The sequence below is a fragment of the Staurois parvus genome, unplaced genomic scaffold, assembly GCF_062004578.1.
Source record: "Staurois parvus isolate SC_StPar_1 unplaced genomic scaffold, SC_StPar_1.0 ptg000530l, whole genome shotgun sequence".
NCBI classification, from domain to species: Eukaryota; Metazoa; Chordata; class Amphibia; order Anura; family Ranidae; genus Staurois; species Staurois parvus.
This window is the reverse complement of record NW_028318326.1, coordinates 1,771,305-1,796,169: the sequence shown is the minus strand read 5'-3', so window position 1 is coordinate 1,796,169 and position 24,865 is coordinate 1,771,305. Positions and strand designations below refer to the sequence as shown.

The window sequence follows — 24,865 nt, the reverse complement described above, 5'->3', positions numbered from 1 at the left end:
TCATCCAGAAATAAAATAATAGTCTACTTACTGTATTGTATTTGTGCAATAACTGGATCTGAGTCAAGAGGTTTGCCAACACCAAACTTATTTGCTGCAGAAATGCGGTATTGATATTCATTGCCCTTGATCAATTTTGTAACCGTGTATGAGCAGGCTTCACACTGGTCAGTAACTTGTGCCCAGGACAATCTGCTTGTCTCACGTTTTTCAATAACATAATGAGTTATTACAGCACAACCGTCATTGGCAGGTGGATCCCACCATAAGGTCATCTTTTCACCACTGATGTTGCTGAATCTTATAGGTCCACCTACAGGCCCAGGTGTGTCTGTGTAAAAAGGCATTCAGAAATATAATTAAAAGTTTTGATTTTTTGACATGGTATATGGTAAATGACATATTCATGACATCTTGTGGACTATGAATTTTCATCTTACCTTGCACCCTTATTGTCATGTCAGCCTTCTTGGTTCCTGAGGAATTCTTAGCTTCTACAGAGTATACACCACGATGATCACGTGTTGCATCTCTGACAAAGATTGTACTATATCCAATTGCAGTGTTTATTTCAACTCCAAGTTTCTTTTCAATCTCTTTTCCATCTTTAAACCAAACAACCTGAGGCACTGGACGTCCTTTTATCATAGCTTTAGCTCGGATACTTTCACCAGCCTTAACAGTAAGTCCTTCAAAATGCTCAGGACCAAATTCAATAGTTGGAGCAACTATGGAAAAAAACAAAATAATATAATGTTACTGTACTTAGAAAATTGCTTTGAAAACAAAGCAAATATCATGGTAGACAACTGGTAGAACTGAAAAAAATCAATCACTTGACTTTTCTACAATATACTTTGCTTTTTAAAATACATCTTAGATTGATTTGTTTAGAAGAAGAAATATACAATTCTATTTATTATACTAGACATGTATTACTTGCTTATTTTGAGAGTCTTACAAAAACTGGTGATAAAAAATGGTAAAATGCTTACTGCTTTCATCTCTGGTCATGATGTATCCAGAAGATTGTGAAGGTGGGCTGACTGTACCAACAGCATTTCTAGCAATGATTCTAAATTCAAACCGATCTCCTGGACTTAGACCAGTCACTGTGTACTGACATTCGGAAACATCTGTAAAGTTGCATCTCAGCCAGCGATCGTTGCCCTGGCGCTTCTCAATACTGTAAGCCACAATCTTGCTGCCTCCATCACGCAGTGGTGGAGTCCATTTGAGAGTAACTGTTTCTCTAGTGACATCAATATAGTCAGGTGTTCCGGGTGGATCTAAAACACAAAAAGGCAATTAGTTTTACAAAGTCATGTTTTCCATCTGTTCAAATATTAATCAAATGTTCAGCATTACTTACCAACAGGAGACACAGCCAAAGTGAATTTGCTTGGCTCACTTACTGGGCTAAGGCCAGCAGTATTTTCTGCCAATACACGGAATTGGTAATCCAGACCTTCAATTAGTCCAGTAATCCTGTATTCCCTGTTAGATATAGGTGTAGTATTAACCCGTTGCCAGAGTATGCTGTTTCTTTCTTTCTTTTCAACATGGAAGCCAGTAATTTCAGAACCACCATCATATACTGGTGCATCCCAGGTGATAGACATTCCATCACTTGTAATGTTGTAAACAACTGGCTTTCCTGGAGGGCCTGGTGGTCTAAATTGATGTTTGACAATAACATCAGCAGAGTTTAGTGGTGGGCTCACACCATATCTGTTTTCAGCACGTACTCTAAACTGGTACTCTGTTCCTTTGACAAGATTTGGAATCTTGAAAGTTGTCCTGGCAACACTGGAGCAAACCATCTTCCAGTTGGTCTGAGAAGTTTCACGCTTCTCAATGCTGTATGATGTAATTTCTCCTCCTCCATCATCATCTGGGACATCCCAGGATATAATTACACTGTCAGCTCTTATCTCATCAAATCTTATAGGTCCCTTTGGTTTAGAAGGAGGACCAAGTGCTATCACTGTGATTACATATGACTTACGAGCAACACCATTATCAAGGATTAAAGTGTACTTGCCACCATTTTCTTTCTTAACATTCTTGATGCTAAGACTTAGTTTAGCTTCCGTTTTCTTAAATCTCACTTGTTCACTTTCCTTAAGAGGAATATTGTCCTTCAACCAAGATATAGTTGGTCTAGGTTTACCCTTGTAAGGTAGCTCAATATGTACATTGTGCCCAATGCGTACGGTGATTTGTCCTCCAAGTATTTCAGATATGTCAGCTTCAGGTGTAATAATGTAATCTTTAACTGTTATAGGCCCAATAATAACGCCATCACTGAGGCCTTTCTCATTCTTAGCTGAAACTCTGAATTCCATAACTGAAAGCTCCTTCAGTTTAGTGACCTCAAACTCACATGCTTTGCTGATTCCTGCATGTGACCATTCTTTCTCATCCTTCAGTTTGCTTTCCAATACATATTCACTAACAAGACTGCCACCATCATAATCTGGTTTGCTCCAAGCAAGAGTAACAGATGTTTTAGTGGAATCTTTCATTGTTAGATCTCTTATTGGTCCTGGAATTTCAGATGCTTTCACTGGCTCTGTTGTTTCACACGGTTCTCCTATACCATTTTCATTTTCTGCAAGAACTCTGAAGAAGTAAGCTGTTTTCTCTGACAAATTAGTTATCTTGAATGATGTATGAGAACATTTTGTTGTGACAGCTGCCCAAGCTCTCTTAGTGGCATCTCTCTTTTCAATTACATAGTTAGTGACTTCAGCTCCGCCATTTATGAGTGGAGGCTCCCATACCAGTGTAACAGTGCCACGTGCAACGTTCTTTATTTGTAGCTTTTGACATTCTGCTGGTGTGTCAAGCACCTTTACTGTAACAAATGTAGATTTAGGCTGTCCAACGCCATTTTCTATTGTCAGAACATACTTGCCAGTGTCATGGCGGGTGACTTGAGGTATATCAACTAATGTTGAAGATTCTGTGTTCTGAATATTGTATCTTGGGTCATTACCAATGTTCTTCTCTCCCTTTCTCCATGTCACACTTGGAGTAGGTCTTCCTTTGAAGGGAATCATTAACTGAACATCTTCACCAGCTTTTGCCACAATGGATGTTCTCAAGGCAACGTCAAGATCAATCTCAGGCTCCTCTGCAAATACAAACAAAGAAAACATTAGCATAATAAACAAAACTTAACGGTGTTACTAAAATCAAAAACACTGATGCATTACACACCGAGTATGTCCTTTGCCTGGGTAGGTTCAGTCATCTCAATAGGCTCTCCTTTGCCTGCTGCATTTACAGCAGATACTCTAAAGTAGTAGTCAACACCAGGTTTAAGAAGAGAAACAACATATTCAGTAGTTCTGACTTCTCCTTTAGCACTAACAACAGTCCATTCTTCACTCTCTCCTTCCCTGACTTCCACAACGTAGCTTGTGATTGGGCTACCACCATCAAAGACAGGCTTAGTCCAGCTAAGAGTGATTGATGATTTGGTACTATCCACAATCTTGAGTTTTGTTGCTTGTCCAGGTTTGTCTTTAAAAAAAAAATAGTTTTACTTAGTAGTTAAGTATTTAAAGTATATATAAAAAACAGTTCATCAAAGATACACATAGTAAATAATAATAATGCTAATAATTACCAATAGGATCAACTGCTTTGTAGAAATCAGATGCATCTGAGAATGGACCTTGGCCAGCTGCATTAATAGCACAGACACGGAACTGATATTCACTCTCTTCTGTAAGTCCTGAAACTTTCTGTCTGGTGTCACGGATGGATTCCTTAATTACTTTGAACCATCTTAAGCTCTTCTTATCGCGTTTTTCAAGGTAATATCCACTTATGTCACTTCCACCATCCACAGTAGGCCTGCTCCAGGTTACAGTCATAGAATTCTTGGTAATTGTGGCAACCTCAGGAATACTTGGAGGACCAGGTGTCACTAAAACATAAAACAGAATTATAAGTATCAAATCATATAATTATACGAAACTCACATCACTATAATTACATAAAGCCTAATTTGTTTTACATACCAAATGCATTTCTTGCTATTATAGGTTCTGACTCCAGAGGATCACCAACTCCATATTTGTTCACACCTCTAACACGGAAGATATATTCATTTCCTTTAATTAGTTTGGTGACGGTTATCGAACATACTTCATGCTTTTCTGAGACTAATGACCACACTACTCTGCTTGTTTCACGCTTTTCTACAATGTAATGGGTCACTTTAGCTCCCCCATCATCAGCAGGTGGCTCCCATGAGAAGGTAATCTTTTCAGCTGTCACTGTCTTGAACTGTATAAGTCCAGTAGGTGGGCCAGGTTTGTCTATATAGACAGAACAAAATCAGACATATCAAATAAAGAATTTAAAAACACAGGAAAACCTAGGAAAATATAGAAAAAAAAACCTACCAAGCATTTGCACTCGGATGCTAGCTGAAGCAGAACCCATGGCATTCTTTAGTTTTAGCTCATAAAGTCCAGTGTTGATCCGAGAAGCATCTTTAATGATGACTGATGAAAACTCACTGGTGCTTTCAATAGATACTTGAGCACTTGTTTGTATTTCTTTTCCATTTTTGAACCATTCCATAGTAGGCAGTGGCTTACCAGAAATGCCAAGTTTCAATTTTACAGCGACTCCAGCCTTAAATTTCACAACATCTGTGTACTCTGGTGGTACGTCTATTTGAGGTGCACCTATAAAACAATAATATTATATATATATATATACACACAGTATAATACCAGTGTAGTATATTGATCTGTATATCTATATTTCAGTATATATATGCTGCATACTCTCTCTTACAAGTATGTCGTCTTAGCTCAACAAGTAAGATGTGGTAAAAAAACATATTCATCAATGCTGAGTCTGAGAAACTCAGTTATAGCATCTGTTTACCAAAATGTTATTACTCTAAGTGTTCTTACCATAAGTGTCAACACAAGTAATGGGTCCTGCGACATCTGATGGGTTACTTATGGAACCAACTGCATTCTTGGCAAAGACGCGGAATTCATATTGATTGCCTTGAGTCAATCCAGATACGCTAAACTGTGTCTCAATAACATTGGTGAAGCTGGCCTTGGTCCAACGACCATTTGGTAGGTCACGTTTTTCTACAATGTATCCAGTGATTTTGCTGCCACCATCGTATGCTGGTTTCTGCCATGCCAGGTTCACAGAAACCTTTGTAATATCAGTTACACGGACATTTCTAGGAGGCTCTGTAAAGGAAAAACAGGAGTTAATAATCATATTTATTCTTTAACAGAAAGTAGGTAGCATGTCATAGTTTAAATGTTATGCTGTTATTGTTTGTCATTCATTTAAAGTTAATCTGAATGCCACAGCAGTTAGAGATTCTTGTGATTTGCTCTGTTAGAGTACACTATGTGATACAGCAGGCAATCTGTAAGTTAAAGCTACATAGCACTTCAAATCAACTGACAACTTTTACAGAATATTGCCGTTAAACAAAAACCTATATGCTAATAACTTACCACATGCATCAATTGCTAGTACAGGTTCTGATTGATGGCTGGCTTTTCCGATTCCAGCAGCATTTTCAGCATATACTCTAAATTCATAGATGAGCCCGGCACTGATGTTGGTGACCTTGAAGTGACTTGTGCGAATTATTGTCTTATTAGCTTTCTGCCACAAGATACTGTTCCTGTCTTTCATTTCTAAGTGATACCCAATAACTGTATTGCCACCATTAGAGACTGGCTCATGCCAACCCACAGTAATGCTCTCTCGGGTAACATTGCTGACCCATGGAGTGGATGGTGGCCCAGGTATGGCTGAAAAGGAAACATAGTGTAAGTAGTGTATAAGGTGAAGCAAAAATTTTAGATCCTACTATTTAGGTATTAATAAAAACTTACTGTAAGGCAGCTTGACAGTTACACACTCAGAATCAATATGGTCACTGATGCCAAAACGATTTTCAGCTTTGATACGGAACTGGTATTCTTCTCCTTTGGTCAGTTTCATGACCTTTGTGACATTTCTGGCCACTGTAGAAGAAACTTCAGACCAAGCAGCAGTGCTTGTTTCTCTCTTTAGGACAATGTAGTTAGTAACCTGACTTCCACCATCATAACCTGGAGGCTCCCACTGCAGTGTTATACTGTCTTCAGTGACATCACTGATGACCACAGGACCTACTGGTGGGCCTGGTCTGTCTAGTACAACAATCTTGACTGTGGCCTTAGTGGTTCCACTGGAGTTGGATGCTGTTAATTCATAAGATCCAGCATCAGCAGCAACACTTTCTTTAAGGTGAATAATGATGCTTTCTGCTGTGGTCTCAGTATTGAATCGCAAAGTGGATTTCACAAGAAGACCATCTCTGGATAGTGTCACCTTAGGAAGAGGCCTACCAGAAACTGGAATGTCAACTTTAAGATTTGAACCTGCTCTGACATACACAGTGTTACTTGGATATCCTCTCATGTCTATTTCAGGTGATTCTGAAAAATGAAGCAAGATACTTTTAATTAGACACATTTTAGTGACACATAAACAAAATATGAATTATTATACCATGTACAGCTAAGGTATCTATAATATTTAGAGATTATGTATGATAAATAGTAACAAATACTCTGTCTTGATTTGTGACAAAGTTTTATTTGGTTGGGTTGTGGTAGAATATAGTTACCTAATGGCAATTTACCTTAAGTAAATAAATCATGTAAAAAGGCATGTTCTAGGTAGGTATATATCGAAGCTTGTGTTCAATTAGCACAATAATGGAGCAGGCAAAAGTCTCTTTGATACAATGTGTAATACTAACATTCATATTATACAATTCACTATGTGGTAATATAAAAGCTTATGTTTGATGGTCCCTAGTTTAGAATTGTTGAGAAGGTGGGAAATTTTCTAAATTAGAGTTTAATAATGCATCTTTTTGTTATATATACTGGAAAATCAAGAATATGAAGAACAAATAATGATACAGATGCCACCGTGATAAATACTCACCAAGCTTTTCTTTAACGGTTACAGGTAGAAGAAGTTCTTTAGGATCACTGAGACCGGCCTGATTTTCTGCAAAAACTCTGAAGAAGTAGTCAACATTTTCTTTGAGACCACGAATATCATGGTGAGTTGTCTTGACTACGGCACATTTGACCCATTTTTGTTGCCCTTTCTCTAGAGCTTCAACCAGATAACCCAGGATTTTGCTTCCTCCATCATGTTCTGGTTTTGACCAAGCCAGTGACACACTGTCCTTTGTAACATTGGTTACTCCAAGTTTTTCCGGTGGACTAGGTCTCTCTGTTGAGCACACACGTAAAAGATTGTTAGAATAGTATTTAACTAGTTTCCCTACCTAACCTTGCTTTCACACTACAGTAATCTAGTTTTAATCACAAATGTAATACTAACCTGTTATCTTTACGCCTTCCTTGGTTTCTGCAGGTGCTCCAACACCAAATTCATTTTCTCCAGAGATTCTGAAATAGTAGACTCCACCTTCTTGTAGACCAATTACTTTGTATGTAAGGCGATGACAGTTATTTGTTACAGAGACCCATGCCTTTTTACTTGCTTCACGTTTTTCAATGTGGTAATTCTTTACTGGTGCACCACCATCATTGTCAGGGACATCCCAGGACAGGACAGCAGATTCCTTTGTCACTTCTTTTACAATGATATTTAAAGGAGGTCCAGGAGAATCAAGAACTTTCACAACTAGTGTAAGTGTTGCAGTGTTAAGAACATTCTGCAGTGTAAGTGTGTACTTGCCAGAATCATTCCTTGTGGCCTTTTCAATGGAAAGTGATGTTCTTGTATCTGTGGTATCAATTGTAGCTCTTGTACGTAGATCAGAGTCTGGTTTGCTCCACATAACATTAGGAACAGGTTTACCTCTGTAAGGCACTGTCATGGTGAATGATCCGCCTGCTTTGACAATCAATGTTTTACGCATTTCAGTGTCAATGTCAAAGGCAGGTTCTTCTTCTCTGTCTTTCACTATCTGTGGCTCTGTGCTCTCACTTGGTTCACTTGGGCCTACTTTGTTGACAGATCTAACTCTAAATGAGTATTCTGCTCCAGAAGTCAGTGCAATTACTGTATACTCAGTACCTCTTACATTTGTTATAGCTGTTGCCCATTCAGTATCATCAGATTTTTTGTATTCAACAGTGTATCCAGTAACTGGGGAACCACCATCAAACAATGGTTTTACCCAGCTGATTGTCACAGTTGACCTTGTTGAGTCTACAATTTTAGGCTTAGATGGTGGTGATGGCAGGAAAATTGGATCTTCTGCACGAATCAAAGGTGAGCATTCACTTGGAGAACTAAGACCAGCAGCATTTTCTGCATAGACACGATATTCATATTCACATCCTTCCCGCAAACCAGAAGATTTTACTCTTAGGTCATAAACAGGTTTTTTGTTCACACGCATCCACCTTAGACTGTTCTTCTCACGTCTCTCTATTACATATCCTGCTATTTCACTACCACCATCACTTTCAGGTCTTGCCCAACAAAGTGTCATAGCATCTTTTGTTACACTTGTAATCTCCAGTGATTTTGGTGCACTTGGAACAGTAAATGGATCTAATGCCTTGATTGCTTCACTTTCCAGGGGTTCTCCTACTCCATACTTGTTAACCGCCATTACTCTGAAGACATATTCATTACCCTTGAGAAGTTTTGTTACCTTGCAGGAAGTGGTTCTAAGTTCAGATTCACAGACTGTCCAAGCAATGCGGCTGGTTTCACGTTTTTCAACAACATAGTAGTCTATCTCTGCACCACCATTTTCTTGAGGAGGTCCCCATGAAAGTGTGCACTTCTCTGCTGTTACTCCAGCAATTTGTAGTGGCCCTGCAGAAGGCCCTGGTCTATCAAGTACTTTGCAGTTTACGGCTAAGGATCTTGTTCCTGCAACATTTTGTAGTGTTAAGACATACTGGCCTGAATCTCTTCGTATGCAGTCTTTAACTACAAGTATAGTACTACTGTCTGTTGAAATAATCTCTACTCTTGCTTTTTCTTCAATTTCTTTGCTATCTTTTGTCCAAGAAACTACAGGATGAGGTCTTCCTGCAATATCAGCATTAATCTTAAGAATTTCCCCTGCCTTGACAACAACAACATCTCTGAACTTAACATCCATCATAATTCTTGGGGCATCTACATCATCTTTAACTGTAATAGGTCCTGTGGATTCAGAAGGTTCACTAAAAAGCCCTGCAGAATTCTTTGCAATAACACGGAATTCATATCTCTGGTCTTCTGTGAGTGCAGTTACATCAAAGAAAGTTTCCTGGATGTTTGTAAAGTTGCATTTTAGCCAACGTCCATCGGGTAATTCCTTTCTTTCAATAATATATCCTGTAATCTTTGCTCCACCATCATACTCTGGCTTCTTCCATGCTAGTGAAACAGATGTTCTTGTGATATTAGTAACTTCTGGTTGACCTGGGGGATCACATGGATCTCTTGCTGCAACTGGCTCACATGATTTGCTACACTTTCCAATTCCAGCAATGTTTTCAGCATAGACACGATATTCATACATCAGTCCTTCTTCAAGACCTGTTACTTTCAGTTGTGTGTCAGATATAAGACTCTTGTTAACCTTAGCCCAGAGAATGCTGCTTCTTTCTTTTTTCTCCAAATGATATCCAATCACGTAACTACCACCATCATTCACAGGCGGTTGCCAAGTAACAATCATGAAAGCCTTTGTTGAATGAGCAACACGAGGTGTTCCTGGAGGTCCTGGTGGTTTGAATGGATACTGAGCAACAACTGATGAGCTGTCAGTGTAATGGCTCTTTCCATATCTGTTTTCTGCACAAACACGGAATTGATATTCTGAACCAGTTGTCAAACGTCCAACTTTAATGGATGTTCTTGCCACTGTTGCTGATACTAGTTCCCATACTGTAGTAGTTGTGTCTCTCCTCTCAACAATGTAGTTGTTTATATGACAGCCACCATCATATACTGGGGCACTCCAAGAAAATGAGATGCTGTCTGCGCTAACATCGTCAATCTGTATGGGTCCTGGTGGTCCTGGTTTATCAAGCACAATCACACCAAGAGAAGCTGTTGTAGAACCTGCACTGTTTGAAGCAGTTAATTCATATTGTCCAACATCATCTTTAGTTGCTTCTTTGATAGAAAGGAGTGTAGATGTCTTTGTAACTTGGACATTTACTCTAGTTGTTTGTTTTAAAGTGTGTCCATCTTTTTTCCATGTTATATTAGGAACTGGTCTTCCTCGGACTGGTACCTCAATCTTAAGATCATCCCCAGCTTTCACACTAAAAGTATTGAATAGGAGCTCAATTGTTGGTTGGATTTCAATATCCTTGGCTATTACTGGTACACCCAGTTGTCTTGGATCGCTCCTTCCTTTCTCATTTACAGCAATCACTCTGAATGTATACTCCTCACCACTTGACAAGCCTGTAATTGTTGCCTCTAGTGTCTTTACCTGAGTGCAAGTGCTCCATTTTTCACTTCCCTTGGTCTGCATTTCTACAACATAGCCAGTAATTTTGCTACCTCCATCACTCTCTGGTTTCTCCCATGAAAGAGTTGCACTGTTACGAGTTACATCTACAAGAGTTACTCTACCAGGGGGAAATGGAGCTTCAGATACTTTAATTGGGTCTGTTGTACTTGTAGGCAGACCAATACCATGCTCATTGGCAGCCAAAACACGGAAATAGTATACGCCTCCTTCCTGGAGTTGGTCAATCTTAAATGTATTCTTTGTGCAGTTACTTGTTACTGTTGCATAAGCTTTTCTGGTAGCTTCACGTTTATCAACAATATAGTTTGTGATCTTAGAACCTCCATCAATAAGTGGTGGTTCCCAAGACAAAGTCACTGAATCCTTTTTGATTTCTTTGACAACCAGATTTATGGGGGCACTTGGTGAGTCAAGTACTCTAACATTCACAAATGCCGATTTTGAGCCACTGTTGTTTTCCAGTGTTAAGTTGTATCTTCCACTATCAAATCTGTTGACATTGTCAATAACCAACATTGTATATGAGCTGGTAACTTCAATCTGTGCTCGCTCTGTAAGTTTGTCATCTGCCTTTTCCCATTTTACTTCAGGTTCAGGTCTTCCTTTGATTGTGACAAACAATCTTAGACTTCCACCAGCCCGGACAGTAACAGTCTTTCTCAAATCAGCATCAAGTTCAATTTCAGGAGGTTCTAATTTTTCAGCAGCGATAACTGTTCCTGGAACAGCAGCAGGTTCTCCCACTCCCTCTGAGTTGATGGCACAAATACGGAAGGAGTATTCTGTATTTTCCTTTAGTTTTGTTACTGTAAACTGTTTACCTTGCAGTCCTGTTGGAAGTGTGGCAGTAGTCCATTCATCAGCTGCTGCTTCTTTGAATTCTACAACATAACCTGAAACTGGTGCACCACCATCATACACAGGCTTGCTCCAAGCAAGAGATACAGATGATCTAGAGGTGTCAGTTACTTTTGGATTTCCTGGAGGTCCTGGAGGATATATGGCATCACATGCACGATAGAAAATAGATGGTTCACTTGGTTCTCCAACACCAGCAGCATTTTCAGCAGAGACTCTAAATTCATAGAAATGTCCATCTGTTAAGCCTGTTACTCTAAGTCTTAAGTCAGTTAATCTTTTCTTGTTGCACTTTGTCCATCTAACACCATCTTTGTCACGCTTTTCAAGAATATACCCTTCTATCTCTGCACCACCATTGTCTTGTGGACGACCCCATGTTACTACCATAGAATCTTTAGTGATTGCAGAAACTTCTGGTGTTGTAGGTGCACTTGGAGGCTTAAATGGATTACAAGCCAGAACTGGTTCAGATTCAAGGGGCTCTCCAATTCCATATTTGTTCACTGCAACAACACGGAAGATATATTCATTGCCTGCTAGAAGTTTTGTAACTTTGTGGCTCAAAGCCTGGACTTCTGAAGCAACCTGGGTCCAAGAAAGTCTACTTGTTTCTCTCTTTTCAATGTTGTAATGTGAAATATTTGCACCACCATCCTGTGAAGGTGGGCCCCATGCCAAATAACATTTGTCTGATGTTACACCTGAAACCTTTAGTGGACCTTCTGGAGGACCAGGGCGATCAAGAACCTTGACAGTAATAGGAATAGACTTTGTTCCACCTACATTACTGAGGATGAGAACATATTGACCACCATCCACTCGAATACAGTCTTTAACAATTAATGTTGTTCTTTGAAGGGTGGATTTTATTTCTGAACGTGCAGTTGTTGCTTCAAGCTCTCTCCCGTCTTTGGACCAGGTGACATCTGGAATTGGTTTGCCATGAATATCAGCTTCAAGAATGAAAGTGTCTCCAGCATTAACAACAATCACATCCTTGTATTTTGGATCAAGAGATGCTCTTGGTGCATCTATTTCATCTCTGGCAGTAATAGGTCCAGTACTTTCTGATGGCTCACTAAAGTTACCAGCAGCATTTCTTGCTATAACTCTAAATTCATATCGATCATCCTCAGTAAGTCCAGTAGCAGTGAACTCTGTTTCTAGCACATTTGTGAAGCTAGCTTTCATCCAGCGGCCTTCAGGTAATTCTTTCTTTTCTACTATATAACCTGTTATTTTGCTACCACCATCATATTCTGGCTTTTTCCATTGAAGTGTGACATAATTTCTTGTAATCACAATAGCTTCTGGGCGACCTGGTGGATCACATGGATCACGAGCAACATAACACTCAGACACTTTGCTAGGTTTGCCAATGCCAACAATGTTCTCGGCAAATACTCTGAATTCATACTCTAGGCCTTCTTCAAGGCCATTTGTTTTCAATCTTGTGTCTTGAAGGAGAGTCTTATTCAATTTTGCCCAGAGAATACTATTTTTCTCCTTGCGTTCCACATGGTATCCAAGAACTTTGCTTCCGCCATCATTTACAGGTTCATTCCATTGCACAATCATATGATCCTTAGAAGCTGATGTAACAAATGGAGTTCCTGGTGGTCCTGGTTCTTTGTAAGGATATTGTACAACAACTGCAGTAGAGTCTAGAGGTGAACTCTTTCCATATCTATTTTCAGCATAGATCCTAAATTGATACTCAGAACCTGTTGTGAGTTTTGTCACCTTAATAGTTGTTCTTGCGACTGTAGCTGACACAGTTTGCCATGTAGTAGTGGTTGTATCACGTTTCTCTACAATGTAGTTGCTTATCTGACAGCCACCTGTATATTCTGGAGTATCCCATGAAAATATCACATAGTTAGAGCTGATCTCGTCAAATCGAACAGGTCCTTTGGGTGGACCAGGTTTGTCAAGAACAATAATGCTAATATTTTCAGTTGCAGTACCAGCACTATTTGTTGCTGTCACTGTATATTTGCCAAAGTCATCTTTGTTGCTTTCTTTGATGTGCAAAACCGTTGATAAAGCAGTGTCTTCAACATTAACTCTAGTTGTCTGTTTCAGTGCTTGGCCATCTTTAGCCCAAGTAATAGTGGGTCTTGGTCTACCTATTACTGGGATGTCAATCTTTAGATCTTCTCCAGCTTGTACGTTATAAGAATTGAACATTAATTTAAAGCTTGGTTCAATGGTTATGTCTTTAGCGATTACTGGAAGTCCAAGAACTCTTGGATCACTCTTTCCTTTTTCATTGTATGCAAGAACTCTGAAACAATATTCCTGACCTGGACTTAATCCAGAAACAACAGCACTACATGTCTTTGTTTCAGCTGCAATACTCCATTTCTCTACCCCCTTTGGCTGAGATTCCACCAGATATCCTATAATTCTGCTACCACCGTCATGCTCAGGCTTCTCCCAGATAAGTGACACACTTCTTTGGGTAACATCAGTAAGAGTAATTTTGCCAGGTGGTAAAGGTGCTTCAGAGGCCTTTACTGCATCAACTGTTTCAACAGGTAAGCCAATACCATATTCATTTTCAGCCATAACTCTAAAGTAATAAACTGCTCCCTCTGTAAGGTTTTCAACTTTGTATGTTGTTTTATTGCATTTGGCTGTAACATTTGCATAAGCTTTTCTGGTTGATTCTCGCTTGTCAATAACATAGTTCTTTATTTTGGCACCACCATCAATGAGTGGCGGCTCCCATGTTAGTATGATTGAATCTTTCTTTATGTCTTTCACAAGTAGGTTCATTGGTGCTCCTGGGGTATCAAGTACCTTAACTGTCACAAAAGCAGATTTGGAGCCACTGCTGTTCTCCAGTTTAAGAATATATTTTCCGGCATCATTCCTATCACAGCTGTCAATTGAAAGCTGAGTATAATTGAATCCTCTTTCAATTTGGGCCTTCTCACTTAGTTCACCATCTTCCTTTGACCAGTTTATTTCTGGAGCAGGTCTTCCACTAAATGGAATTTGAATTCTAACATTTCCACCAGCTCTTACAAGTATTCCCTTCCTGAGTTCAGAATCAAGGTCTATTTCAGGAGCTTCAAGTTTGTCTTCTGGTTTTACAGTTCCTGGTACTGATGCAGCCTCACCTACTCCAGCTTTATTTATAGCACAAATGCGAATCTGGTATGGCTGATGTTCGATAAGCTTTGTGATCTCATACTTAGTAACTTGCAAACCTGTTTGTGGGGTGACCATAGACCATTCTTCATCATCTCCTTTGCATATTTCCACGATATAGCCTTGGATTTCACTTCCACCATCATAAATTGGTTTACCCCAAACCATAGAAATAGAATTCTTAGATGTATCTACTACATGTGGATTTGAAGGTGGTCCAGGTTTAAATATAGGGTCACATGCTTTAAAGTATGCTGTAGGCTGGCTTGGTTCACCAACTCCAGCAGCATTTTCAGCAGATACTTTGAACTCATATTCATGATCTTCTGTTAGTCCTGTGACTCTGAATCTTAGGTCAGTAATCCTGCGTTTGTTGCACTTGGTCCACCTAATGCCTGCTCTGTCACGCTTTTCTACAATGTAGCCTATGATTTCACTACCACCATCATTATCAGGTCGGCTCCAACAAACGGTCATAGAATCCTTTACAATATTGGTTACTTCAAGTGACTTAGGTGAACTAGGAGGCACAAATGGATTCCTCATTAAAACTGGTACAGACTCTAGAGGCTCGCCGACACCGTATTTATTTACAGCCATTATACGGAAGATGTATTCATTGCCTTCTAGGAGTTTTGTTACTTTAAGGGATGTTGTTACTACATCAGATGCAACAACAGTCCAGGCAAGGCGGCTTGTTTCCCGTTTTTCAATGACATAGTGGGAAATATCACTACCACCGTCATGTTGAGGAGGACTCCATACTAGAGAGCATTTGTCAACTGTGACCCCAGTAACATGAACTGGTCCTTCGGGAGGTCCAGGGCGATCGAGTACTTTTACTTGAATGGGAACTGACTTAGTTCCTGCAACATTTGATGCTTGTAAAATGTATTGTCCACCATCCACTCTAACAGCATCTTTCACAACAATAAGGGCTTTGAAATCAGTGTTCTTAACTTCGCACCTAGCTGAATCTTCAACTTCTTTGTCTCCTTTGAACCACTGAATTGCTGGAATAGGTTTACCATGGACATCAGCATCTAATTTAAACATGTCACCAGCATTAACAACAATTGTGTCTTTGTATTTTGGATCCATTGAAATTCTTGGGGGTTCTACTTCATCCTTGGCAGTTATTGGCCCTGTGCTGTCAGAAGGCTTGCTAAATGATCCGGCAGCATTTCTTGCAATGACTCTGAAATCATATCTCTCGTCTTCTGTAAGTCCCGTTACTGTAAATTGTGTTTCAATAACATTTGTAAAGCTAGCTTTCATCCAGCGCCCTTCGGGAAGATCACGCTTTTCAACAATGTAGCCTGTTATCATACTGCCACCATCATATTCTGGTTTCTTCCAGCTTAAAGTAATTGCATTTCTTGTTACAATTATGGCCTCTGGGCAACCTGGTGGATCACATGGATCTCGGGCACAGTAGCACTCTGAAACTTTGCTTGATTTGCCAATGCCCACAATATTTTCAGCATATACCCTAAATTCATACTCAATGCCTTCCTCAAGATTGGAAGTCTTGATGTATGTGTCAGGGATAATAGATTTATTCACCTTTGTCCACATAATACTGTTCCTCTCCTTACGCTCAAGATGGTAGCCAAGGACTCTGCTTCCACCATCATTAATAGGTTCATGCCATTGTACAACTATACTGTCTTTTGATATTGCTGCAGCTGATGGTGTACCTGGAGGCCCAGGCTCCTTGTATGGATATTGAGCTACAACAGCTTCAGATTCCAGTCCAAAGCTTCTTCCATAGCGGTTTTCAGCAAAGATCTTGAATTGGTATTCTGTGCCTGTTTTAAGTTTTGATACCTTAAGTGTTGTTCTAGCAATAGTAGCTGAAACAGTCTCCCAAACTGTAGTAGTTGTATCTCTCTTTTCAACAATATAATTTGTGATTTGGCATCCACCAGTATATACTGGAGGATTCCATGATAAGGTGATACTGTCAGCACTTACTTCATCAAATTTCACTGGACCACTTGGTGGATCAGGCTTGTCCAGTGTTATAATTTCAATAGATGCTACTTTCTGTCCAACAACATTGGATACTGTAATTGCATACATGCCAGCATCATCTTTGCTTGTTTCTTTAATATTTAATACAGTCAGGTGTGCTGTATCAATAACATTAACTCTAGTTGTCTGTTTGAGAGCCTGACCATCTTTTGTCCAAGCAATTGTTGGTTTAGGTCTTCCAGAAACAGGCACTTCGATTTTCAAGTCTTGTCCTACTTGAACACTGTAATTACTAAATGCTGGTCGTACATCTGGCTCTATCACCAGATCTTTGGCAACCACTGGAACTGCTAGAGATCTAGGGTCACTCTTTCCTTTCTCATTCACTGCAACAACTCTAAACAGATATTCACCTCCTTGTGCTAAGTTTGTTACCACTGCCTCAAGTGTTTTGACACGAGCACAATCTGACCATTTCTCACTTCCTTTAGCTTGCATTTCTACGATGTACTGAATGATTTTGCTTCCACCATCATGTTCAGGTTTTTCCCATGACAGTGACACACTGTTCCTGGTCACATCAAGCACAGTTATTTTTCCTGGAGGCTGTGGAACCTCTGAAACCTTCACAGGCTCAGAAGTTTCTGCCGGAACACCAATTCCATATTCATTCTCAGCTGTTACTCTGAAGTAATAGCTGCAACCTTCTTGAAGTTGATCTATTTTCCATGATGTCTTGTGGCAGTTTGTGGCAACAGCAGCATAAGCTTTTCTTGTAGTTTCTCGTTTTTCAATTATGTAATTCTTTATTTTAGCACCACCATCCAGTGCTGGTGGTTCCCATGTGAGTGATACAGATTCCTTGGTGATTTCCTTTATTTTAAGGTTCACTGGGGCACTTGGTGTGTCCAAAACTCTGACACTGATAAAGGCAGATTTGGAGCCACTGCTGTTTTCTAGTGTTAGAGTGTACTTTCCAGAATCATATCTGTTAACATGATCAAGGACTAGTGTGGTGAAACTGCTGGTAACATCAATCTGGGCTGTTTCTCTGATATCTCCATCAACTTTGGCCCACTTAACCTCTGGCACTGGACGGCCTCTGATAGGAATAAATAGCCTTAGTGAACCACCTGCTCTGACATTAACAACCTTTCTAAGTTCTAGATCTAGGTCAAGGTCTGGGGTCTCTAATTTCTCTTCAACAATAATTGAAGCAGGAATATCGGCATGTTCACCAACACCAGCCTTATTTACTGCACATATACGGAACTTATATTCATGTTTTTCCAAAAGTTTGTCAACTTCAAGACGTGTCTCCTTAATGCCAGTTGCAGGAGTGCACATAGACCATTCATCGGTGCTGACATCACATTTCTCCACAATGTAGCTCTGGATTTCACATCCACCATCATATATTGGCTTGCCCCATGAAAGGAAAACAGATGATCTTGTAACATCCACTACTCTGGGGTTGTTTGGAGGTCCAGGTTTGTAAATTGGATCAGAAGCCTTGTAGTAAATGGAAGGCTGACTTGGCTCACTGAGACCAGCAGCATTTTCAGCAGACACTCTAAATTCATAAAGATGTAATTCAACTAGACCAGTTACTCTAAAGCGTAATTCACTGACAAGTCTCTTGTTGCACCTCACCCAACGTATACCTTCTTTATCTCGTTTTTCAACAACATATCCAACGATTTCACTTCCACCATCAAATGCTGGTCTTTCCCAAACAACTATCATAGAGTCTTTGGTAATTGCTGTAACCTCTGGAGCTTTTGGTGCTTGTGGAACAACAAATGGATTCTTTGCTAGAACTGGTTCTGATTCAAGTGGTTCACCAACACCATATTTGTTTACAGCCAAGACACGGAAAATGTATTCATTTCCTTCCAAAAGTTTAGTTACTTTGCAACTAAGAGTTTGAACATTTGATTCAACAACTGTCCATACTAAGCGACTAGTTTCTCTTCTTTCTACAATGTAGTGGTCAATATCACTGCCACCATCTTGCTGTGGAGGTTTCCATGCTAATGAGCATTTCTCAGCTGTAACACCAGAAATAGTGATTGGTCCTCCAGGAGGTCCTGGTCTGTCAAGAACTTTAACATTAACAGGTACAGATTTTTCACCTGCAACATTCTTCAGTAGCAGAATGTACTGACCACTGTCCACTCTAATTGCATCTTTTACACTTAAAGATGTAAAGAAATCAGTGCCCTTAATTTCTAGACGACCTGTGTTTACAAGTTCTTCGCCGGCTTTGAACCACTGAACAGATGGTATTGGCTTGCCATGGACATCTGCTTCAATCTTAAACATTTCACCAGCATTTATTGTTATAAGTTCCTTGTACTTTGGATCCATGCTCACGCGAGGTGGTTCTACCTCATCTCTTGCAGTAATTGGCCCAGTGCTTTCAGAAGGTTCACTAAAAATTCCAGCAGCATTTCTTGCAATTACACGGAATTCATATCTTTGATCTTCAGCTAGTCCAGTAACTGCAAACTGAGTTTCAATAACATTTGTGAAACTAGCCTTCATCCACCGTCCCTCAGGTAATTCTTTTTTCTCAACAATGTAACCTGTGATCTTGCTACCACCATCATACTCTGGTTTTGTCCACTGAATTGTAACTGAATTTCTTGTGACTACTATAGCTTCTGGGCGTCCAGGAGGATCACATGGATCTCGGGCCACATAGCATTCTGATACTTTGCTTGGCTTGCCAATTCCAACAATGTTCTCAGCATAAACTCTGAATTCATATTCAATACCTTCCTCAACATTTGTTGTCTTAATTTTGGTGTCTGGGAGGATTGTTTTGTTCATTTTTACCCACAGGATACTGTTTCTTTCTTTGCTTTCTACATGGTATCCAAGGATTTTACTACCACCATCATTTACTGGTTCATGCCATTGTACAACCATGCTGTCCTTAGTAACTGTAGTTACAAATGGTGTACCAGGTGGTCCAGGCAATTTGTATGGATATTGAGCTACTACTGTTTCAGATACCAAGTATCCACTCTTTCCATATCTGTTCTCAGCAGCTACTCTGAACTGATATTCACTTCCTGTTTTGAGTCTTGTTGCCTTTATAGTAGTTCTTGCCACAGTAGCAGACACAATTTGCCAATTTGTTGTTGATGTGTCACGTTTTTCTACAATGTAATTATTGATTGAACTTCCACCATCATATTTGGGAGGCTCCCAAGATATGCTGATGTTGTCAGCTGTTACTTCATCAATTTTAATTGGACCTGTTGGGGGTTCTGGCTTGTCGAGTACAATTATGCTAAGCTGTTCTGTGGCCTCTCCTGCAGTATTGGCTAGCTTGACTGTATACTGTCCAACATCTTCTTTAGATGCCTCTTTAATTGTGAGCAAGGATATGCTTTCTGTATTTTCTGCATTAACCCGAGTTGTCTGTTTTAGTGGTAGACCATCTTTGTGCCATGTAACTGTTGGCTTAGGACGTGCAACAAATAGAACTTCAACTTTAAGGTCTTCTCCTGCTAAAACACTGAATGTATTAAATAGAAGTTTAATTGCTGGAGCAATAACAAGGTCTTTAGCAACTACTGGTACTCCAAGCTGTCGTGGATCACTAATTCCTTTTTCGTTTTGAGCTGATACACGGAACATGTATTCTTCCCCTTGTATCAGTCCAGTTATCTTAGCTTCTGTTGTTTTCACAGTTGCACATGTTGCCCACTTCTCACTGCCCTTGCTTTGCATCTCTACAATGTAGCCCACAATTCTGCTTCCACCATCATGTTCTGGTTTTTCCCAAGACAGAGAAACACTATTTCTTGTTACATCATCCAAAGTAATCTTTCCTGGTGGAAGTGGTCTTTCAGATACTTTTACTGATTCTGAGGTTTCAACAGGTAACCCAATTCCATATTCATTTTCTGCAAGGACTCTAAAGTAGTAGTTACAACCTTCTTGTAACTGATCAATTTTCCAGCTGGTCTTGTGACAGTTAGCTGCCACTGTTGAATATGCCTTTCTTGTTGACTCACGTTTCTCTACAATGTAGTTCTTAATCTTAGATCCACCATCAATGAGTGGAGGCTCCCATGTCAATGTAACAGATGATTTAGTGATTTCCTTTATTTTGAGATCTTGTGGCGCTCCTGGTGTATCAAGCACTCTGACGTTCACAAAGGCCGACTTACTTCCAGAGCTGTTTTCTACTGTCAGCATATACTTTCCGCTGTCAAACCTGTTTACATTTTCCACAACTAATAGAGTATAGGAGCTAGTTGATTCAATGGTTGCCCTTTCTATGGGCTCACCATTTTCTCTTGACCACCTAACTTCTGGAGCAGGTCTTCCTTTAATTGGTACAAACAGTCGTAAAGTGCAGCAAGCTCTAATGCTAATGACTTTGCGAAGTTCAGCATCCAATTCAATTTCAGGTGGGAGCATTCTTTCTTCAGCCTTTGGTGATCCCGGGACAAGAGCAGGCTCACCAGCTCCTTCTGAGTTTACAGCATATATCTGGATTTTATATTCTTGGTTCTCCTTAAGACTTGTGATAGTAAAGGAAGTAGCTTTAAGTCCAGCTGGTGGTGTAACAACTTTCCATTCATCTTCTTCAGGTAAAGATATTTCCACATTGTAGCCAGTTATTTCTGAACCCCCATCATAGACTGGTTTGTTCCAAGCAATTGTAATGGATGATTTGCTTGTATCTAGAACTCTTGGATTTCCAGGAGGTCCAGGCTTGAACACTGTGTCACATGCCTTGTAGAATGGACTGCACTGGCTTGGTTTACTCATTCCAGCTGCATTTTCAGCCATTGCTCTAAATTCATACTCATGACCTTCTGTGAGCCCTGACACTTTGTATCTTAAATCAGTGAGGATTCTCTTATTGCACTTAACCCAACGGAGTCCTGCCTTGTCACGGCGTTCAACCACATAGTTTGTAATTGGACTGCCTCCATCAGAATCTGGATGTCCCCAACAAACAATCATAGAGTCTTTTGTGATTGTTGTTACTTCCGGTGTTTTGGGTGGATCAGGTGGTATGTATGGATTAACTGCAAGAGTGGGTTCTGATTCCAAAACTTCTCCAACTCCATACTTGTTGACAGCCATTACACGGAAAATATATTCATTTCCTTTCAGCAGTTTTGTAACCTTGAATTTTGTTACTTGGACATCTGCTGCTACATTAGTCCAAGCCAATCTGCTGGTTTCACGTTTTTCTACAATGTAATGATCTATCTTGGCACCTCCATCATCCATTGGTGGCAACCATGACAACACACATTTTTCAGAAGTAGCTTCAGATACAGCCAATGGACCTTCACAAGGACCTGGTCTATCAAGAACTTTTACATTAAATACATGTTTAGCAAGTCCTCCAGGGTTAGAAGCTGTAAGTATGTATGCACCGCCATCTTTTCTTGCAGAGTCCTTGTTTATCAAAGCAGTGGAAAAATCTGCTATTTTTATTTCTAATTTAGATGTGTCCTCAAGGTCCTTTCCTTCCTTTGTCCATGCCAGTGTTGGAATAGGACGTCCAGAAACATCAGCATCAAGTCTGAATATCTCACCAGCCTTAAGAGTGATGACATCTTTGAACTTGGCATCAACCATTATTCTTGGCTCTTCTATATCATCTCTGCATGTTAATGCATCAGATGGTTCAGATGGTTGACTGACAGCACCAGCTGCATTTCTTGCAATTATTCTAAACTCATACTCTGCATTTTCAGTTAGTCCACTAACCGTAAACTCAGTTTCTAAAATGTTACTAAAGTTAGCCTTCAGCCACCGTCCATTAGGAAGATCTCTTTTCTCAACTGTATATCCAGTGATCTTAAAGCCTCCATTATATTCTGGCTTTGTCCACTGTAGAGTCACTGAATGTCTAGTAATGTTCAGGGCAACTGGTTTACCTGGTGGATCAATTGGATCCAAGGCAAATGTTGGCTCAGAGGGCTTGCTTGGTTTACTCTTGCCAGCCATGTTTTCAGCTACTATACGGAATTCATAGGCAATGCCATCTGTTAGACCTGAAGATTTATATATATTTCCTACAAATAGAGTCTTGCTGATTGTCTGCCACAGAATGCTGTTTCTCTCTTTTCTTTCAATATGGTAGCCTAAGATTGGACTTCCACCATCAGTAACAGGTTCATGCCAGCTGATGGTCATTGAATCCTTTGTAACAGCAATAATTTGAGGTGTGCCTGGGGGTCCAGGAACCTTAAATGGATAAGCAGCAATAACAGACTCTGAGTTGAGAGCTGGGCCAATTCCATATCTGTTTTGAGCCTTAATACGGATTTGATATTCCATTCCTGTTGTTAACTTTGTTGCTTTAAATGTTGTGCGTATTACAGTAGAGGCCAGTTCAGTCCAAGATGTACTGTTGGTTTCTCGTATTTCCACAATGTAGTTGCTTATTGGAACACCACCATCATTTTCAGGTGGATCCCAGGACAAAGTAATAAAGTCTGATGAGATTTCATCAAATTTGATTGGTCCTGTTGGGATTCCAGGAATATCATGTACCTGGACAGTAATGACATCACTTACTTCTCCAAGAATGTTTTTAGCTGCCAAAATGTATTTTCCAGCATCGGTTCTTATGCATTCATTTATGTTTAAGATAGTGGCAGTTGCTGTTCTTTCCACATTCACTCTCTGAGTTTCTCTAAGAAGTTGATCACCCTTTTTCCATGTTACAGTTGGTTTCGGTCTTCCAAGGACTGGGATTTCAACTTTGATGTTATCTCCAGCTTTAGCAAGGACAGTCTTTTGATAAATGCCACGTAGATCAAATTCTGGGAGCATCTGCTGTTCCCTAACAACTATTGGTCTGCTTTCCCTTGGATCACTTCTTCCTGCACTGTTGACAGCCATCACTTGGAACACATATTCTTCATTCTCATTTAGGTTTTTCACTACATAGTCCAGTGATTTTACTGTTGCAATATGTGTCCATTGATCAGAACCTTTCCTCTGTGCTTCAATTACATAGCCTGTAATCTTGGTGCCACCGTCATGTTCTGGTTTTGGCCATGCAAGGCTTACACTGTTCTTGGTAATGTCCATGATGTTTAGGCTTTCAGGAGGAGAAGGTGCTTCAGATGCTCTTATTGGTTCAGCGGTTTCAGCAGGTTCACCAATGCCAAACTCATTCTCTGCCAGTACTCGGAAGTAGTATTCACATCCTTCTGCCAAATTTGGAGTCCTTAGAGAGCACTTCTGGCAGTTGGTTGTTATTGTTGAATAAGCTTTTCTTGTAGATTCCCGTTTTTCAACTATATAATTTGTAATTCGTGATCCGCCATCTATGAGTGGCATATCCCACTGCAAGGTGATGCTGTCTTTTGTTACATCTCTTGCTTTAAGGTTTAATGGAGGTCCTGGTGAATCTAAAACTTTGACATTGACAAAGCCAGATTTCTTTCCAGCTGCATTTTCAAGAGTCATGGTGTATTTTCCAGCATCATATCTGTTGCACTCTGTAATGATTAATAGAGAATATGACTCTGTATTCTCAATGTTGGCTCTTATCTTCAGTGGGACATCACCTTTCATCCATGTGACTTCAGGTGTGGGTCTTCCTTTAATCGGTACAAAGATACGAATGCTTAGTCCAGCTCTAACAACAAGAGTTCTTCTTAGCTCAGCATCAAGCTCAAAATCTGGAGTTTCTTCACGATCCTTAATTTCAACATCATCAATCTGCGCTGGTTCACCAATTCCTACAGCATTGATTGCACGAATTCTGAATTTATATTTTGCACCAGGCTGGAGGTTTGCCACTACAAATTCAGTGATTCTAAGTGCTGTCCCTGTAGTATCTTTCACCCATTCCTCTTCACCGTCCTTTTGGTGTTCTACAATGTAGCCAGTTATGTTAAGACCACCATCATAATGAGGTTTTCCCCAGTGAAGTGTGGCAGTAGATTTTGTTGTGTCAGTGACTCTTGCATTAGATGGTGGGCCTGGTGGATCTATAATAGGAAACAGAAACAAAAACATTAATTTATTTGAAAAACATAAATCTTAATATTTTCGTCACTCAGAATGTTCACCTATTCCATACATTTTATGCACTCCAAAAAGCATAACTACTTGTATATAATAGCTGTATGTTTGTCATTAAAACTTTTACATTTATTTCATTTTGTCAGACAAGATGTCTTTATCCTGGAGAAGGACTTTAAGCAAAACATATTAAACACAATTTTGAAAAAAATGGCACTGGTTTTCATACATTGAACCCCAGGATGAAGAAGCCTCTAGAAACATCTATAAAAATAACTCAGACTAAGAGAGAAAAAAGCAGAACAAGGA

General features: G+C 39.8%; 1 protein-coding gene across 41 annotated transcripts in view; it reads right to left on the bottom strand.

Moving 5' to 3' along the window:
* The window catches only part of TTN (titin), a 332,717-nt gene that overhangs the window by 30,252 nt on the left and 277,600 nt on the right, over positions 1-24,865 (bottom strand). For all 41 annotated transcript variants that reach the window (XM_089690388.1, XM_089690411.1, XM_089690396.1 and 38 more), the window contains 13 exons: positions 7,417-24,522; positions 7,009-7,305; positions 5,904-6,491; positions 5,517-5,819; positions 4,944-5,240; positions 4,422-4,709; positions 4,035-4,334; positions 3,638-3,940; positions 3,226-3,531; positions 1,373-3,139; positions 996-1,289; positions 441-728; positions 32-331 (listed from right to left, as the gene is read on the bottom strand). In XM_089690388.1, the coding sequence (XP_089546514.1) occupies positions 32-331; positions 441-728; positions 996-1,289; positions 1,373-3,139; positions 3,226-3,531; positions 3,638-3,940; positions 4,035-4,334; positions 4,422-4,709; positions 4,944-5,240; positions 5,517-5,819; positions 5,904-6,491; positions 7,009-7,305; positions 7,417-24,522 (22,437 nt within the window). The remainder of the gene's footprint in view (positions 1-31; positions 332-440; positions 729-995; positions 1,290-1,372; positions 3,140-3,225; positions 3,532-3,637; positions 3,941-4,034; positions 4,335-4,421; positions 4,710-4,943; positions 5,241-5,516; positions 5,820-5,903; positions 6,492-7,008; positions 7,306-7,416; positions 24,523-24,865) is intronic.